This window comes from Myotis yumanensis, unplaced genomic scaffold (genome assembly GCF_028538775.1).
Source record: "Myotis yumanensis isolate MYYU_CA2020_CCGP unplaced genomic scaffold, mMyoYum1.0.hap1 SCAF_2, whole genome shotgun sequence".
Taxonomy (NCBI): domain Eukaryota; kingdom Metazoa; phylum Chordata; class Mammalia; order Chiroptera; family Vespertilionidae; genus Myotis; species Myotis yumanensis.
This window is the reverse complement of record NW_027223753.1, coordinates 216,064,607-216,083,911: the sequence shown is the minus strand read 5'-3', so window position 1 is coordinate 216,083,911 and position 19,305 is coordinate 216,064,607. Positions and strand designations below refer to the sequence as shown.

The following is a 19,305-nucleotide window of genomic DNA, read 5'->3' as shown; positions in this document are numbered from 1 at the left end:
GCCTGAACTTCTGACAAGAAACCTCAGTTGTCAGCCACTAAAGAGTGACTCTCACACGTCGTCACATGTAAACAGGTTTCTACAACAGATGTTCCGTCCAAGGTGGGCGCTGCGTCAGTTACAGATGCTCAGGATGCAGAAGCCCTACGAGCTGCTTCACCCCGGCACCAGCCCCAGCGCACACCCTGCCCGCTTCCCCGGGCGTCGAACTGCAGCATCACCACCCTTGCACGGGGCTCATCAGGCGGAATGAGGGTGCCTTGAACACAAGCACGGCGACACCCCGACAGTCCACTGGTCACCGAGACGGCCACTGAGTGAACAGCGGGCCGAGCGTCCAGGCGTGGAGACGGGTCACGTCGGGCAGGACGGAGCCGACAGCACGAGATTTCATCACGTACTCAGAACAGCATGCGGTTTAAACATATAAATGATTTATTTCCGGAATTTTTCCTTCGATGCTCTTGGACCCCAGGATAACTGAAACCCTGGAAACGGAAACTGTGGACAAGAGGGGCTGCTGCTCCGTCAGAGTGTCATCCAACCGACCTGTTACCTGAGCCAGAGGCCCCCCGACTCCCCGGAGGGAGACAGGCTCCGGGGACGCAGTGACCTGCCCGAGGCAACGCGGCTGATCAAGCGGGAACTGGGCTTGGACCGGGACTCCGCTGCCCTCGGCTCCTGCCCGAGAACCAGGCTGAGGGGCGCCTCTTCCCAGTCACACCGCCACCTGCACACCCCCTACCCCTCCCCAAGGAGGCCCTGTGCTGCCCACCTGGTGCCCGGATGGTGCGTGCACATGGACGGCACAGAGCGATGCCCACACGGCACCTGAGCATGGAAACTTAGGACCAGTTTGCGGAGGAGGCAGAACCCACTCGTGGGCAAGAGCCGTAGACGTCCTCACACACACTTACAGCCGAGGCCACGCGTTGGGTCTGCTCGGCCTCCCAGCCTCTCCCTGGGGCACAGGGACCACCTCCCATCTTGCTCCAGCGGGTCCTGGGGACACGGACTCACGGGCAGGGTGAGCCCAGGCCTGGTGGCCAGGGACAGACCCCACACGCACACATGAGGAACGGAGACAAGTCACCCTCAAGTGGCCGTGGTCACACGTGAACACCGAGGAAGGTCGCCGTGCCTCTCGGGGCGGCCGGGAAGGTGTCAGGGGAGCGGCTGCCCCGGCCCGGAAGGCAGGCAAGTCTTGGTGCGAGACTCTCTCCCCTCGTCAAACACACGTCGAGAAGGTGCCACCAAGCGCCCGAGATGTGTGGCAGCAGCCGGCTCACAGGCTCCCCAGCCGTGAGGAGGCAGAGGGCTCACTCCACACACTTGGGGCTACTGGTCACTGGTCAGCAGGAGGCGGTAACTGGATGGCCGGTCCGTCCCCCTTAGGACTTTCGTTACAGCTCTAAGTCGTCTCAGAAACATGAGGGAGCTTCTGAGCGGGTGAGGCGAGTTCCCACACCCGCACCCCAAACAGAGGGCGGCCTTCACCCTGAGCAGGCCACACACACGCCACGTGCGGGAGGAGTGGAGGTGTGGCCCTGGGTCTCTGAGCTCACGCGCCACAATCCAGTTCGTCACAATCACCCCGAAGCGCTGCTTTCATCTTTATTCTCTTCCTGACGGAGCCACCCGTGCTCCCTGCAGGTCTGACATCACGGACACGGGCCACGCACCCCCAGACCCGCCTCGGAGACGCCGCTTCCCTCTGGAAGCACCGACGGGCGGGCAGGTGGCGCAGGCGCAGGAGCACGGGGCTCCCGGCAGGTTTCCAGTCCAGACAGATGAGTCTGCTGCTCCCCAGAGCTGCGGGCGTTTCAGAGGACCCGGCCGCCTGGGGCCGGACAGCACCCAGCACCCATCTCACTCAGCACCGAAGGCGAGTGGCAGGTAAGTACAAACTGAAGACGGACTTGATACAAGGAGAAAACAGTTCAGAAAAGCGTGGCCGTTCCTCATCAGAACAAACGCTCCTACACTCTATTCCCAGCGAGTGTCACAGACGGGTGTAAAACTCAACCGGGAAACAGTCATCTCTTCACCATCAAACGGAGCCCAGCAAGGACAACTTCGTTTCCACGTCGCGCAGCTTTGTCTGCAAGATTTTCAAAACATCTTCCATCTGTTGCAGCGAAAAAGGGGGTTAACAATCACACGACTGCGATTGAAATCAGACATGGCTGAGTGATTAGAACACACATCAGTAATACAACTTCTGAATGTGTGCATTACACATAGATATTCCATGCGTATTAGTGAAATCACTTAAACTAAATGTTATTTAAATAACACATAAGCCTATGAACAGTTCTCAACCTCTAATTGACAGCTTTTTAAAGAAAGGTTTCTTTTGTTGAAAATATGCTTTTACTTATTTTTAGAGAGAAAAGGAGAGGGAGAGAAACATCCGTCGGCTGCCTCCTGTACACCCCCCACTGGGGATGGAGCCTGCAACCTGGGCCTGGGCCCTGACTGGGAATCAAACTGTGACCTCCTGGTTCAGAGGTCAACGATCAACCACTGAGCCACACGGGTGGGCTCGGCAGCTCCTATTCACTCCGCACCATCCTGCCTCTGCCAGGAGGTGTCAACATGCACAAGTACCACTGCTTCCACCGCGAGAACCGGGTCCAATGGAGGAGCGACGTGGCGGAGAGAGATTTCCACGTGTGACCGTCCTGGAGGCTGTGCCTCTGGCCCGGCGTGAAATGGCTTCCCTATTTCTTTTGATTGAGCTTTAGCTTATTTGTCCCCAAACCACAGCCTCTGACGCCTGGACCAGAGGCAGCACGGAGGGGAGCGCTCCTCCGACAGAGAGCGAGCAGTTACCTGCTTCAGCGAGTTCTCGATTGCCGTTCTGCTCTCAAGACTGAACGCCTGGTCGTCCGACACGATCTGCTTCTCAGAGGACCCTAGAACGTAACTGCACCACGGAGTTAGATACGGAGCGAGCAGGTATTAAGCCTGCCTTCGTGAACGATGTTACAGTTCTAAGTCTATTACACTATGTGTCAGCACCAAGTGAACACACAGAGCTGTTCTTGTCACCAGCCCCCGTCGAAAGCTGTCCCAATAACATCACGTTTCCCTCCATGCAAGTGTGGTCCAGACAGCCCTAAACGTCCCCCAATGTGACAGCCCTGCATGATGGGCATACGCCGGCCGCAAAGCATGAGCACTCCCAGTTCAAAGTCCTGCTGTCAAGTTTCTGTGTGTGACACCCGGGAACGTGTGCTCTCACGTTGGCCTTTTAGTGATTAGTAATCTGTCCAGTCAACTCGAGACCCAAACCTGGCAGCTCCCACAGTCACCCCACTGCTCCCTGCTGGCCTCCCGGGGCCGAGACGCCGGTCCAGAGAAGCTGAAGAGCCGGAGGACTGGCCGGCCGTGGGCGCAGCAGCAGCGCTGGGAACCCACAAACTCTCAGCAGCGAGGGGGACGGGCCAGGAGCTCCCCGAAAACGGGCTCCGCTGCACTCAGTCAGCAGAAGCCTGCCATCACCCGCAGCAGCTTCGCTCACTCCTCTGATGGAATCAGAGCGGCCTGTCCGGGAAGCCCGGCTGATGAAAGGTCTAAAAACAGCACGGAGGCGGCACTGCAGGGGCACTAACCGGCTGTTTGGAGGAAGAACGATGAGGCGGGAAACTGAAGTGACACCGAGGGATTTACTTAACGGTCAGTGCCCCTGGCGGAGGGCGCCCACGGCTGAAACCAACCAGGCTCCTGGCCTTAGGGTTCCGCCCAGAGCAGCGCCCGTGTGGGTCCGGGCCGAGTCCTCCCCTCACTTCCTTCCACAGACGCGACCCTTTCGATCCTGCACCAGCCCCACGGCCCCGAGAGCTCCCGTCCTTCACAGCGTCCGCCCCTCCCTCCCTCGTCACGGATCCACGTCAAGTCCTCACGGGACCAAGGGCGCCGCTCGCTGGGCCTCTGCGCGCTGCAAACACGGGACCTGCGCTCCCGCCAGGCCTGCAGCATGAGCCGCGCCCGCACTGCTCCCGTTTTAAAATGTTTATCTAAGCCTTTCCAGTTCCCCTTATCAGAGCATAATTAGAAGTGTAATAAAAGTAGGGTTTTAAATTTCTAAAGAGGAAATCTAAGAAGCCGCTCAGGAGTGACAAAACCCGCGAGGACCAAAGCCCAGGCACCACTTCTCTCACGGGTTCTGTCCATCCGTCCGTCCGTCCGTCCGTCCAGCCACGTAGGATTGGAGACGTCTTTCTTTAAGGTCGTGAGGCTGCGTCCTGCCCAGGAGGAGCGGAGGTACAGCAGGGCCAACGGATTTATTTAAGTTCGTGTTTCCTATAAAAGGGCTCATGGACTGGAAGGCCATTAAGACACTGAGCTGCCACCAGGCCCCAGCCTGCCTGGCTGCCTAGAGACCCAGGGGAGGCCTTTCCTGGCCCTCGGAAGCGCGAGGACGATGCCTGGCGGGGTCGGGACACAGGCAGCTGACCTGGTGCGGTCACCGAGCACCAAGGCCTCCCTTCGGACCGGCTGTGAAATCCCCATTTCTCCTGGACGTCCGAGGAGGCTGACCACTGAGGGGGAATCAAACGGATAAAACGGACTGACCCCCACGGTCCTGTTCCATCAGAGCTGACCCAGCAGCCACTGCGCCGGCGTCACTCTGGGAAATGCTCTCACGGTGCCTCCTCCGCACAATTCACAGCGTCTGACGCTCCCGTTACTGGCTTCGCGGCCAGAAACTGTGACTTGGACACACGCTCGCACTGGTGGACACTCTCGTGTCCGCACACCGACTGCTCTCGAGCCGCTCAGAGCACTGGCCATGCGCACTCACCTCTCCGTGGCCTCCACGCCGAGGCAGAACAGGTCCCTCTTGTAGTCCAGGTGGCCGGGCGTGCACCGGTAGATGTAGCCGAGGGACAGCGCGCAGCCCGCGCAGCGCAGGGTCTCCAGGATGCTGCGGGAGAGACGTGCTCAGACCAGGCGGCACCTGCCCCAGAAGCCCCTGCTCACACCACAGGGAGACACTGAGGTTGCTCAAGTGACTCCGCCCTAAGCCACACCCATAAGGTTATGAGGAACAGTCAGTCATTCCCGGGCTCCTAGCAACAAGGGCACACACACCGCAGCCTAGAGCCAGCCAGCAGGCGTGCCTCAGCCAGAACTGACTAATGTTTTTTAAAACTGATTTTAGAGAGGGGGGGGGTGGGAGGGGGAGAGAGAGAGAGGGAGAGAGAGAGGGAGAAGCATCACGCCCTGAGCAGGGGTCGAATCCACAAGCGGGGCATGTGCCCTGACCAGGACTAGAACCAGTGACGTTCCACCAGCTGAGCCACACCCACGGGCTAATCACTTGTTTTCGTTGTCGCTGTCTTCAGTTACTGTCTAGGCACAGCAATGACACCTCTGGCAGAATATAAAGGTTCTGAATCGATGACAAACATTGAGCCCGGACAGCACAGCTGGTGCACGGGTGACAGGAATGAGGAAGACAACAGCACGGTGACCAGCGCTGGGAGGCAGGAGGGCGGGCTCGGCAGGAAGAGGCGTGCGCCGTCCTGGCTCTACGACCGAGCAGCCCTGTGGCCTCAGCCAAGCCCCAGCCGCCAGCCTTCCTCTCTCCAGACACAAACGGGAGCGAGCCCAAGGCCGGCTTCCCAGGTGACCGCCTGCAGCCAGAGCGCTGTTTGCTACAGCCACACATCCCTGCCTGCGCTGGGGATCGCATTCTCCTTGAGTAGTTTTTAACTGAAGGAGACTTTCTTTGACTACAACAGTCCAGCGTTACTACAGTGAAAAACCAGTATTTGAAGATACACTGAAAACACATGACGTTTACTGGTCTGTGTGCCCCCTGACGTTATTTCACCAACACCAGCGGGGCAGGCTCCGGGACACACTCACACACGCACAGCTGCCCCTGCGGTTTGTGAGGATGCCATCACAGCAGGGGGGGCGGGGTGCCGAGAGGCGGTCCCTTCCCGGGGGGAGGGGGAAGGGACAGTGGGGGACGGGCCGTGCTGTCATTTCTGGTCCCTCCATAGCCTTGTCTCTTTACCACCACAGGCCATGTGTGTGTGTATGTGTCCGTGTCCGTGTGTGTGTGTGTGTGTCCGTGTGTGCGTGTGTATGTGTCCATGTGCGTGTGTATGTGTCCATGTGTGCGTGTAAGTGTCCGTGTGTGCGTGTAAGTGTCCGTGTGTGCGTGCATGTGTCCATCTGCGCATGTAAGTGTGCGTGTAAGTGTCCGTGTGTGCGTGCATGTGTCCGTGTGTGCGTGCATGTGTCCGTGTGCGCGTACATGCGTCCGTGTGTGCGTGTGTCTGTGTGTGCATGTATGTGTCCGTGTGTGCGTGTAAGTGTCCGTGTGCGTGTCCGTGTGTGCGTGTAAGTGTCCGTGTGTAAGTGTCTGTGTGTGCATGTATGTGTCCGTGTGCGTGTGTATGTGTCCATGTGTGCATGTAAGTGTCCGTGTGCGCGTGCATGTGTCCGTGTGCACGTGCATGTGTCCGTGTGGTGTGTATGTGTAAGTGTCCGTGTGTGCGTGTAAGTGTCCGTGTGTGCGTGCATGTGTCCATCTGCGCGTGTAAGTGTGCGTGTATGTGTGCGTGTAAGTGTCCGTGTGTGCGTGTAAGTGTCCGTGTGTGCGTGCATGTGTCCGTGTGCGCGTACATGCGTCCGTGTGTGCGTGTGTCTGTGTGTGCATGTATGTGTCCGTGTGTGCGTGTAAGTGTCCGTGTGCGTGTCCGTGTGCGCGTGTGCGCGTCCGTGTGTATGTGTCCGTGTGCGTAAGTGTCTGTGTGTGCATGTATGTGTCCGTGTGCGTGTGTATGTGTCCATGTGTGCATGTAAGTGTCCGTGTGCGCGTGCATGTGTCCGTGTGCACGTGCATGTGTCCGTGTGGTGTGTATGTGTAAGTGTCCGTGTGTGCAAGTGTCCGTGTGGTGTGTAAGTGTCTGTGTGTGCGTGTATGTGTCCGTGTGTGCATGTAAGTCTCTGTGTGTGCGTGTATGTGTCTGTGTGACAGCAGCACTTCCTACGGGTGCCCTGACATGGAAAGGTGGGTGGCGCTGGTCGGAGGCGCCCTGGGCTCTGAGAGCTCATGACACAGGTGTCGTCTTTTCTATGTTTATTTTCTGTTTCCTCAGCACCAGGCCCCACAGCCCAGAAAGGGAGGGTCCCCGTGAGCCTTTAGAAACCAGCCCTCTCCCACTGCAAACCTGAAGGGCTTGCCATCACCCGAGAACCAATGCGTCCCTCCGGCTATGTTACACCGATCCCCGGGGGGAAGGATCCCTGGTGACCTCACTGGTAATAACCTTTACAGAGATTCTACTTGAGAAGTAAAAGTTTTCTTTAACATCCACATTCCCGTGGATCGAGCCTTACTCACCAGCCATTCTCGTTTTCCCGTTTGGACAGTATCTGCTCCTTATCCACAGAAACGTTGCTGGAAACACCTAGAAAAAAGAACAGGAACTTGTTCGTGTGGTTTGTTATAACAGATACAGACACTTAGAAAACTTCTAACTCAATTTTTAATGTGGAACTCAGAGGACCAGAAAAAATAAGAGCCCAAAGTCCCAAAGTCCCTCTCTCTCTCTCTCTCTCTCAGGCGGGTGGTTTAAAGCAATGTCCTGGGGTTTTGGGAAGCGAGTGGCAGGAAACCCTCCCCAGAAAACCATTCAAATGGACAAAACGAATCAAGTTAGAGGGAAGATTCAATGGACAGTAAAATGTGGAACAATTAGAACCTCAACGCAGAGGCCACCGAGAACCTGCCAGACACAGCGAAACCGGGATCCACACCAGGGAAGACGCTAAAGCCAACGCGGGCATCTCCAGGCCTGGTCCTCTGCGAGTCTCTGAGGGCCCTTCCTTCCTCCTCAAGTCTGATCTATATTCCGTTCCTCGGCCACACCAGCCCCAAGGCCGAGTCCTCGCTGCCCCAGGCCTGCGACAGCAGCGAGCAGGACCCCGACTTGAACGCGCGGCCAGGCGGCCATCGTGCACAGAGACGAGAGACGCTCCCAAGCAGCCAACCTGAGTGCTCTGCAGGAGGGGGCAAGTGATGCCTGTAACCAAATCCCCAACTCAGGAAGGAGCCCCGATTCCTAAGTCTGCGCATGCCAGTCAGCCCCGGACTTGGGAATCGAGCTCACGTCAGCGTCACATTAAAGCTCAGTGACACCCTGGCCCGTAGCTCAGCTGCTCAGAGCATCGTCCGACGCAAGGCTGTGGGTCTGGCCACAGTCAGGGCACCTGTGAGAGAATCGACTGCTGAGCGCAGCAATAAGCAAAAGAGCAAGGCCACGTTCTCCCTCCCTCCCTCCAATCAGTATTTTTTTAAAAAGCTAAATGATCATGCTATAGCTACGGAATAGTATGTACATGTTATGAATCTTGACAAAGTAAAAATAATTCAACTTGCTTGCACTGGGGCAGGAGGGAATGAAAATTAATCCAAGAGTCCATTTTGTCTTTCATTGGGGGCTGGGGTGGGTTTGTCACATCAATTTGTAAAATCCCCATTTTATAGAGAAAACCGAGGCAGCGAGGCTAAGGAACTTGCCCAAGGAGACACAGCTAGTCGGCGGCAGGCCAGGGTTCAAACCCGCAGGCGAGGGGCCATCGCCACGCTGTGCTGCCTGTCAGCAAGGGTACAGCACCTGCTAAAACCATGAAGTACATCTGTGTACACTCACACGGGAGAATATCCAGAATATATGTGTGGACCAAGACGATATATGCTTAACATACACATACTATAACCTCCACTGTGTCTTAACAGTTTCCACGTTTAATAAGCTGACCCATGCCGAAGCCGGTTTGGCTCAGTGGATGGAGCATCGGCCTGCGGACTGAAGGGTCCCGGGTTCGATTCCGGTCAGGGGCATGTATACCTGGGTTGCGGGCACATCCCCAGTGGGAGATATGCAGGAGGCGGCTGGTCGATGTTTCTCTCTCATCGATGTTTCTGACTCTCTGTCTCTCTCCCTTCCTCTGTGTATAAAATCAATAAAATATATTTTTTTAAAAAATAAGCTGACCCATGCAGGGAGCCCGCCAGGCAAGTCCAGATGAGAACAAACTCGGGGCCACCTCAGTGTCGGGGTCAGCAGGGCAGGTCCCCGCTTTCACACCCTCTGCACATAGTGACTCCCACGATCAAAGGGCTAATCCCAATAAATCACCATGGAAATGTCTGCTCTTAGGCTTCTGTCTAACAACTAAAAGGGACGCAGCAATTACTGTTTCTTTTTACAAATATATTGTTACTGCCCTAAGTGGTTTGGCTCAGTGGATAGAGCATTGGCCTGCGGACTGAAGGGTCCCAGGTTTGATTCTGGTCAAGGGCATGTACCTGGGTTGCGGGTACATCCCCAGTAGGGGGTGTGCAGGAGGCAGCTGATGGATGTTTCTCTCTCATCCATGTTTCTAATTCTCTATCCCTCTCCCTTCCTCTCTGTAAAAAATCAATAAAATATATTTTAAAAAAAACAAACAAACAAATATATTGTTATTGATTTCCGAGAGGAAGAGAGAAAAGAAACATCAACTATGAGAATGTATCATGGCTCGGCCTCCTGCACGCCCCCTACTGGGGATGGAGCCTGCAGCCCAGGCAGGTGCCCTGACGGAATCCAGCCCTGACCTCCGGGTTCACAGGTGGACGCTCAGCCCGAGCCACACCCGCCGGACTGGCCATCACTGTCCATGAACCGACGCCTCCCGCCGGGAAACAGCCGGCAGCAACAGCTCCCGGGCACTGCGGGCTCCGGTGTCCGCCCTTCTCCCCAGCATTTCACTCCAGGAAGGAATCTTCAACTGGAAGCCCACAGCCAAGAAGAACAGCCATTTTCACACCAATTCAGAAAAAACACAGTGAACCGCTCCCCTAAATAAACACGAGGAAAGCAACCAAACCGGGGGAGCGGGAAGCCTGCGGGGGGACTAAGGCCAGGAGCCGCTCTCACTGCTCTCCGCCCCGGGTTCCTGGGGCGCCCCCTGCAGGTTCGCTTTACAAACAACAACCCCGGACACTCAGACCGCCGGGCGCCCGCGGATGCACCTGTGACGTCAGTGCTGACCCCCCCGCCGCTCCTCCCCCGCAGGAAGCAGGCGGCGGACAGCCTGCCCGGGAGGGTTAGGAGCGGCGACACGAAATGCTTAGAATTTAGTTGTTTTTTTGTTTTGTTTTTTACGAACGCTCACAACGATGCTGATCCAACCGCTACCGATGCATGGACGACGGACCGGGAGGCCACGGAAGGGACCTGTCACTCGCGAGCGCACGGGGCGGGGCAGCGCACCTCCCGGGTGTCGGTTCTCACCGACCCTGGCGGCCCCGGAGCACCCGCCCCCCCGCCCCCCCGCCCAGCGCGCCCCCCGGGGCCCGCCACTGACTGCGCAGCAGGATGCAGCTGGCCTCCGGCCCGGCCACCCAGCTCAGCGAGTCGCCCAGCGGCCGCCGGCAGCCGGCGCACAGGAACACGAGCGGCCGGTCCTCGTCCCGCGCGGCCGCCGCCCCCGCCGCGGGCCCGCTCGGGGAGCCCCACGCGCTCGTCCACTGCTCCAGCAGCCGGCGGCCCGGCGAGCCTCCCGAGAGCCGCCGGCTGAGGAGCGAGGGCTCGCTCCACGTGCCCCGGTCGCCGCACGCGCAGCTGGCGGAGGTGCAGCCTCGGCAGCTCTCCTGCGCGGGAGCTCCCGCCATCGCTACGAACCGGCCGGCCGCGGGGCACCACGGGAGACGGGACGCCAGTGCGCGTGCGCGGGGCGGGGGCGGGGCCACGGCCTCAGGGGCGGGGCCTGGCGGAGGAGGGACGGCGAGCCGCTCGCTAGTGCGCATGCTCGCTGCGGGCCCAGCCCGGCTGGTGGCGCTGCGCATGCGTGAGGTTTCCCTTGTCGCTTTGCGCGGAGGCTGCGGGCGGGGGTGGGGGGGCGGCCACGCCTCCGCAGAGTGTGCAGCTGCGGGCCCGCAGGGGCGGTGTCCTTGAGGAGCGAAGCGCCCGGACAGTCAGCAGCTCCTCCCCGAGGCCGTCACCGTGGACCTAAAGCGAGTCCGCCGCCCCCGCTGCCCCGGAGGCTGGAGGGGGGATGGCACACCTGCCTCTGTGGCTCCTCCCTGAGTCACCTGCAGCCCCGCCACCCCAATTGGGGGCGGGGCCCGCCGGCCAGTCACCTGTGGCCCCTCCCCCCAGCCGGCCGGCCCTGATTGGGCCCTGGTTGGGGCAGGTCCACCGGCCAACCTCCGGCTGTCTCCTCCTCCCGACAGGCCTGGCCCCTATCTGCTGATTGGGGCCGGCGGACCCCACCCGTGCACGAGTGCATGCACTGGGCCTCCAGTAGGAATATGAAAGTAAGTGTAGGGTGTGCGTGACTTTTAAAAAATAAATTCCTATCAGACCATTTCAAACATTTGCAAAAGCAGCAGGAACAGCAGAGTGAACTCCATGCAGCCCCACCCGGCTTCTGGCTCTCAGGCCTCCACCTCCGCCAGGCTTCCCAGGCCTCCAGCCCACAGCCTCCACAGCCGCAGGAGTCCATGCCTAGGACATGCCTCTGTGCGTGTGCATGTGTGCGTGTGCATGTGTGTGTGAATGTGTGCATGTGCGTGCCTGGGTGTGCACACACGAGTGTATGCATGTGTATGTGAGCATGTCTGCGTGCATTCTGTGTGGGTGTGTGTGTGGATGCACGGGTGTGTCTGCGTGTGGACGCGTGGGTGTGAGCACTGGATGCGGGGGGGCGGGGGGGGCGGGAGGGGGGCGGGGGGGGCGGTGATGGAGCTGGAGGTGGGAGCTTCCTGAGGTTCTCCAGGGAGGGAGGCCCGCTGCCTCGCATGGCAGCCTCGGGGTTCTGTCTGTGTGCGGATGGGGCGGGGGAGTTTGCCCCCTGAGATGTGGGATTAATGAGTTCTGCTGACATGCCCACCGAGGTCTAACCTTCATGGAGCTGCTGACCACGGCACGTGCGGGGAGTGTCGCCCCGTGGACGGGGCAGCTGCAGGCTCACCCCCGCGAGGCCGAGCTCCCGGGCTGCCGTCTACACGTCCATGTTGCTCCCCTCCGTGGTGTGACCTGCGTGGAGAACATGGGAGTGGGGTGCTGGAGGGAGAGGCCCCAGTGCTGTGTCTGAGCTCCCCCACTCGGAGGCGGAATGCTCACGTCGCCCTGCTCCTCTCCAGCCTGGAGACGCCCCCTGACTGTGCGCCTGGGAGGAGCGAGTGGTACTTGGAGCTGGGCCTGCGGCCCTGAGGCATCCCCATCCCCGCGCCCTGGCCGGGGCCAGTGACCTGCCGGGCCTGTGTCCCAAGAGCTCCGCCCATCATGTGGGACCTCGGCCCAGACAAACCACCCCGTCCGTCCCTCTGTCCGTCTGAACCCGGGCAGCTGCCTGGCGGGTCCTGGGGGCTTAGATAAAACGGGGACACTGGGTAGGGGCGGCTGCTCTGGCTTCATGAACCGCCGTGTGGACATGAGCGAGGTCACAGTTCAGGGCCCACATGGCTGTCACCACCTCGGACGATGGATCTGAGCCAATAACGGCGGTTGCTCAACGGCCCAGCGCCTCAGCGTGAGCTCAGGGCAGCGCCAGGCCTTTGCTCAGGGATTTCACTTTTTTATCTGCTTAAGGCAGAAAGGGGCGTCCTCCCAGCTCTGCTCGGCACCTCGTCTTTCCAGGGCCGGGGTCTGCGGTCCCGTCCCCCCTCGGGCATGGGGGCTGCCCGGGCCTCCGCCCGCAGCTGTTTGCTTTGGAGCCTTGTCAGGAAGGGGCCACGGAGGGCCCAGTGCGCCCAGCAGGCGAGCTCCCCCCCCACTCCCCCCTCCTGTCCCCAGCCTTTCTCCAGCCAATGGCTCCAGCCGGGGGCGGCCTTGGGCCCGAGACCCACAGACACACTTGGCCGCTTCACAGAGGCCGGTTGGCCAATCGCGCTGCGGCCTGCCCAGCGCCGGACACGCCAGCGCGGCCATGGCCACAGCCAACAGCAGCAACGCCTCGGCGCCCTCCATCGGCTACGAGTACTACCTGGACTACCTGGACCTGCTCCCCGTGGACGAGAAGCAGCTGAGAGCCCACAAGTGTGAGTCCTGGCCGGGAGGCAGCGGGGGGGGGGGGGGGGGGGGGCCTGGGGCCCCCAGGGCTCGCTCTCCACCCACCGGACAGCTCCTGGGTGGCCGGCCCCGGCCCGCGCTGGGAGGGATCAATGAGCGCGGACAGAGTCTGTCATCGTCCTGAGTGAGTTCGGGACTCCCCTGAGAGACGCCGACCCTCGGGGGCACCCGTGCGGTAACGTAGGTCTCTTGATGGAGGTGCGTGGCCCCGGGTTCCGGTGAGTGAGGCGAATGTCTTCACGTTGCAGGCTTCGGGGTTCCTGTGTCTGCGCGCAGACTCGGGAGAGAGCTAGTTTGCCGTCCCCCAAGATGTATGACTTAATGATCCTATGGTTCGTGTCTCAGGAAGGACGCCCGAACGAGTTAACGCCTTTGGCTCACCCCCCTTCAGCCTCGATCTCTTGGGTAACTGGGCTTTGTCAGCAACCCCTTGGGATGACTCCAGCTTCTCAGGCAAGATAACAAGTTAGCTGAGGAGCCACAGGAGCACGGAACAAAACAGAGGCCCGGCCCTGGGGATCGGCTCTCCCTCCCCGAGGTCTGGGGCCCGTGGGGGTCTCATGACCTAGTCATACATGTCTGTCCAGGGCAAACGCATCACCAAGGACCGGAGACTTTCACATGAGGGGATGGTCTCTGCCCGCCAGCTCAAAACGAAATCGATGTCCTTATTTAAAAATATATTTTTATTGATTTCAGAGAGGAAGGGAGAAGGAGGGAAACATCATGAGGAGAGAGAATCATTGATCGGCTGCCTCCTGCTGGGGATGGAACCCACAACCCAGGCCTGTGCCCTGACCAGGAATCAAACTGTGACCTCCTGGTTCACAGGTTGATGCCGAACCACTGAGCCACACCATCCGGGCCCAGGTATATGTTTAAGGGTGGATTTATTTGCTTTGGGGAAATAGCTAAGGATCATGAAGAAGTCAGTCGGGTGAATGAAAGTAAGCCGATCAGTACAACCCGGGTGTCAAAAGTAAGCAATGCTCTCTTAACATAGCAAAATGGGTGTGTGTCCCTGAAGGTGATTCCGAAAGAAGAATTTGTAAGTGTTTATTAATGCTTGATCAGTACATGCATGTTAGGGACATTCACACGATTCTACGGTAGAGACAGGAGGGCTATTTCGAAGGTCAGTATGCATTTGGATTTGTAAGTTTGAGTACTTTTACTTAAAAAGTCAGGTGTTTATTTTACTGATCCAATACAGAAAATTGGTCACAACGAACAGAGCACCAGGTGAAACCAGTTGCTTTCTCTCCCAGGTAGTCGTCTGCGGGCAGGTGCTGGGCTGGCCCCCCGAAACCCTCAGGAACCAGCCTCGCCCGGCTCCTCGCTCTGTCCTCGCGGGCCGTGCCCTCGCCCCCACGCTCCACGCCAGACTCTGGGCAGAGAACGTGGCAGGAGGATAGGAAGGGACACAGGGAGCAGGAGCCCAGCAGTCCCTGCAGAAAGACTGCAAGAAACTGTCCAGGAAAAATCCCACTCGCACCTCATTGGCCAGCACCTTGTCACATGCCACACCTAGCTGCAAGGGAGGCTGGGAACTGTAGTCTTTCTCCCAGACAGCCGTGTGCCCAGCAGTCAGCGGGGGTTCTGCTACTAGGGAAATGCGGGGGGCGGACGGTAGGACTGACAACCAGCAATCTGTGCTGCAGCTCCTCACAGCTCACTTTTCTTGTTGTTGTTCATCCTCACATGAGGGTATTCCTTCCATTGCTTTTCAGAGAGTGGAAGGGAAGGAGGGAGCAGAGGGGGGGAGAGAAACATTGATGTGAGAGGCACATCGGCTGGTTGCCTCCTGCACCCACCCCAACTGGGGGTGGGGAGCAAACCTGCAGCCCAGGTATTGAACCCTGGACCCTTGGCTGTGCAGGCTGACGCTCCAACCACTGAGCCACACCGGCCAAGGCACATCTTATATTCTCGTGAGCTAGAAGGATGCAGCGATATCACTTGTCACAAACCCTCTTCACAGAATAAGGTAGTTCTGTTTATAGATCATTTCACAGCCAGTGACTGAGGAACTATGCATGTGCACTGTGCAGACATCTCATCGCATTTAATCTGTGTGGCAGTCTGTATGACACACACTATCCTCCCATCTAACAGACGGGGGAACGACTTTAGGGACGTAAAACCCCAGATGGTATGAGATCATGTAGTTAGAAAATGACAAAGTCAGAATTAGAACTCAAAACTGGAGCCCCGGGCCGTGACCCCGCGTTAGTCCCCACGGAGGGGAAAATCTTGGAATTAATCAACCAGGACCTGGGACTCGAATGGGAGTGCATTTGGAGGCTTAGCTGCTTTCCCTCAACAAAACATAGGTGCCTCCTGTGAGCAGGAAGTGGCTTCATGGAATGAAGTTGCTGCCTCCAAGTTCAGATGAGAAATCCCCCAACATGCCACGCAGCCGACCCGCACCCAGCGCCTTCTCTTGCCAGCCCACCGTGGCCCCTCACTCCCCTGTCCAGCCAGTATTGCCCCAGAAAGGAAGGGAGGAACCAGGGAGGGTGTGGGGAGGGAGGGGGGAGGGGGGAGGGGGGAGAAGGGATGTCTCTGGGGCTGGGCCTCCCACTGTCCGGCATGTCTCCCAGGGAAACCAGGCCCAGGTGCTGAGCTCCCAGCCGGGCCAGGGCTTTGCCGGGCCAGGACGTCCTCCCAGAGCAGAGGGGCCTCCCGGGGGGGAAGCGCGGGGCTGCCTTTCTCCGCGGAACAGGATGAGGGGACTGACCCAGGAAGCAGCTCCTGGCCCTGTGGGTCTGGCGGGATTCGATGGCTTGTGCGCAGGGCTGTGCTGTGAAAGGTCTCAGTCCTGCTCGGTGGGTGGGTGGGTGGGGACACTGACCCAGGGCAGGGGCGGAAGACTGAGAGCCTGTGGGCGCGGGGGAGGGGAGGTGGGGGGGGGGAGGTGGGGGAGGGAGAGTTCCTCACTGCCAAGGTTTTGAAGCTGTTTCCTTAGAGCAGCGGTTCTCAACCTGTGGGTCGCGACCCCTTTGGCGGTCGAACGACCCTTTCACAGGGGTCGCCTAAGACCATCCTGCATATCAGATGTTTACATGACGATTCATAACAGTAGCAACATTACAGTTATGAAGTAGCAACGAGAATAATTTTATGGTTGGGTCACAACATGAGGAACTGTATTTAAAGGGCCAGGAGGTTGAGAACCACTGCCTTAGAGGCTCTGACAGAACTGACCTGGGGCTAAAGAATATGTTTTTATTGATTTCAGAGAGGAAGGGAGAGGGAGAGGGAGAGAGAAACATCAGTGATGAGGGGGAATCATGGGCCGGCTGCCTCCTGCACGCCCCACACTGAGGATGGAGCCTGCAACCCGGGCCTGTGCCCTGACCGGGAATCGAACCCTGACCTCCTGGTTCCTAGGTCGACACTCAACCACTGAGCCACCTTGGCCGGTGGGAAACCCACCTTCTGAGCAGCAGTAGCAGCTAAAAAAGCGCATCCATTGGCACTGCCTGATTCATTCCTGCTTCCCCTCGACAGACAACCCTTCACCACCCAGTGGCCAGGGCTCGGGGCAGAGCCACTTCCCGGGGCCGTCACTGCCCACAGCCCAGAGGCCAGCAGAGGATGGACATGGCCCTCGCCGTTCCCCAGCCCCCCACTCCCCCCGGCCGGTGCCCGTGGGTCACACACGCACCTGTCTCTCCTGCAGACTCGGTGGTGATCGCCTTCTGGGTGAGCCTGGCCGCCTTCGTGGTGCTCCTCTTCCTCGTCCTGCTCTCCATGTCCCGCTGGGCTCCCGTGGCCAGGTGCGTGCGGGCGGCAGCGTGCGGGCCAGGTGCATAGGGGGCCAGGCGCGTTTGGGCCAGGTGCGTGGGGGCGGCAGCGTGGGGGGCCAGGTGCGTGGGGGCAGCAGCGTGGGGGGCCAGGTGCGTGGGGGTGGCAGCGTGGGGGGCCAGGCGCGTGGGGGGCCAGGTGCGTGGGGGCGGCAGCGTGGGGGGACAGGCGCGTGGGGGCCAGGTGCGTGGGGGCAGCAGCGTGGGGGGCCAGGTGCGTGGGGGGTGGCAGCGTGGGGGGCCAGGCGCGTGGGGGGCCAGGCGTGTGCGGGCCAGGTGCGTGGGGGCGGCAGCGTGGGGGGACAGGCGCGTGGGGGGCCAGGCGTGTGCGGGCCAGGTGCGTGGGGGCGGCAGCGTGGGGGCAGCAGCGTGGGGGGCCAGGTGCGTGGGGGGCCAGGCGCATGGGGGGCCAGGTGTGTGCGGGCCAGGTGCGTGGGGGCGGCAGCGTGGGGGGCCAGGTGTGTGGGGGGCCAGGCGCGTGGGGACCAGGTGCGTGGGGGCCAGGTGAGTGGGGGCGGCAGCGTGGGGGGCCAGGCGCGTGGGGGCCAGGTGCGTGGGGGCGGCAGCGTGGGGGGCCAGGCGCATGGGGGCGGCAGCGTGGGGGCCAGGCGCGTGGGGGGCCAGGCGCGTGGGGGGCCAGGTGCGTGGGGGCGGCAGCGTGGGGGCCAGGTGCGTGGGGGGCCAGGTGCGTGCGGGCCAGGTGCGTGGGGGGCGGCAGCGTGGGGGGCCAGGTGCGTGGGGGCGGCAGCATGGGGGGCCAGGCGCGTGGGGACCAGGTGCGTGGGGGGCCAGGCGCGTGTGGGCCAGGTGCATGGGGGCGGCAGCGTGGGGGGCCAGGCGCATGGGGACCAGGTGCGTGGGGGGCGGCAGCGTGGGGGGCCAGGCGCGTGGGGGCGGCAGCGTGGTGGGCCAGGCGCGTGGGGGCCAGGTGCGTGGGGGCGGCAGCGTGGGGGGCCAGGAGCATGCGGGCCAGGCGCGTGCGGGCAGCTGCATGAGGGGCTCAGGGCTGCGCGGTGAAGAGCCACACAGCCACGAACTGCATTGCTGTAGGAGGACGAGGCCCTGACACCCGCTCCACGTGGGGAGTCTGAGGACGCGAGGCTCAGGGAGTCTGCTGACGGGGAGCGTCTAGAAGAGGCAACTCTGTGGGCAGACAGATTGGCTGTTGCTGACGGGTCCATCTTTGGGGATAAAAATATTCTGAAACAGACTGTGGTGCCCGGCTGGTGTGGCTCAGTGGTTGAGCACTGACCTATGAACCAGGTCACGGTTCGATTCCCAGTCAGGGCACAGGCCCGGGTTGTAGACTCAATCTCCAGTGTGGGGTGTGCAGGAGGCAGCCGATCCATGATTCTCTCTCATCATTGACGTTTCTATCTCTCTCTCCCTCTCCCTTCCTCTCTGAAATCAATAAAAATATATTTAAAAATAATAAAATAGTGTGGTGATGGCTGCAAAATTCGATGGATATGCTATAGCTCATTGATTGTACATTGTGACATGTATCTCACTTGAGCTGTTAACCCAACGGAGCAGGGGAGGGACTGTCCTCCGCAGCCCTGACGTCCCCCTACCCCGTCTGTCCACAGGAGCAGCGCCCCCCGCCACCCCGCGTGCCCCTGCGGCCTCCACGTCAGCCTCCCCTTCTGCATCCGGAGGCACCCGCTGTTCCACAGGGCCCCCCAGGGGACCCCGACGGCCCCACCCAGCTCAGCCAGCGAGCCAGGCAGCAGGGCATCCGGGCCCTCCGCCTCGCCCCCCACCGCCCCCCAGGCCCACCCTGCTCTCCTGTGGGAACGGGCCCTGGACGGGGACCCCCACGGCATCAGCTGATGTCAGCCACAGCCCAGCCGGCCTCCCACTGGAGACGGTTCTGCACCAGCGAGCGGCGGCCACTCCGAGGGGCTCAAACCTGGACACGTGCCTCCTGAAAGCAGCAGAAGCGCAGCTGCCAAGAACCACCACCAGGAGGCGCTGACGTGGGCGTGTGAACCCGCACTGGTCCCAGCCGCACCCGCCCGCCTGGCCTGGCCGGGGAGCAGCCCCAACGGGGCAGCGCTTCAGTGCCCAGCCGCTTACTCACTTCCATGCTCACTTCGGAAGCGTAGAAAAAGAATAAACACAAATAAAGATGTAAGAGCCACTCACTCATCCCTACTCTGCCACTTTCTAGCCTCCACCATCGCTGCTGCACACGGTATCGACCTGGAGTTCCCGGCTGATGTGTAGCTTTTGTAGGTTCCCGGGGCGGTGGCCTCCCCAGACTGGGGCCATGGGCAGAGGGAAGGCGACTGAGCTGCAGGGATGCAGACACGGGGAGGAAGGAGCAGGTGTCCCTCCCCCTGAGATCCCCGTGCAGGACGGACTGCAGGTGAGGACTCCGCTGCCGGGGTTTGGGGGGACGG

General features: G+C 60.4%; 2 protein-coding genes across 3 annotated transcripts; one reads left to right on the top strand and one right to left on the bottom strand.

Annotated features, from left to right (window-relative positions):
• Positions 1–412: 412 nt before the first annotated feature.
• Positions 413–10,690, bottom strand: MIS18A (MIS18 kinetochore protein A). The gene is made up of 5 exons (XM_070403693.1): positions 10,384–10,690; positions 7,370–7,436; positions 4,811–4,933; positions 2,836–2,929; positions 413–2,128 (listed from the first exon to the last, which is right to left on the bottom strand). The coding sequence occupies exons 1-5, from the start codon at positions 10,688–10,690 to the stop codon at positions 2,051–2,053; spliced, it is 669 nt and encodes a 222-aa protein (XP_070259794.1). The 3' UTR covers positions 413–2,050.
• A 1,674-nt stretch (positions 10,691–12,364) lies between these two features.
• On the top strand, positions 12,365–19,051 carry MRAP (melanocortin 2 receptor accessory protein). 2 transcript variants are annotated; one of them, XM_070403691.1, is made up of 3 exons: positions 12,365–13,060; positions 16,777–16,873; positions 18,490–19,051. In XM_070403691.1, the coding sequence occupies exons 1-3, from the start codon at positions 12,949–12,951 to the stop codon at positions 18,731–18,733; spliced, it is 453 nt and encodes a 150-aa protein (XP_070259792.1). In that variant the 5' UTR covers positions 12,365–12,948; the 3' UTR covers positions 18,734–19,051. The 2 variants fall into 2 exon arrangements, with proteins under 2 accessions (XP_070259792.1, XP_070259793.1); XM_070403692.1 differs by lacking the exon at positions 12,365–13,060 and adding an exon at positions 13,416–13,496.
• Positions 19,052–19,305: the final 254 nt, after the last annotated feature.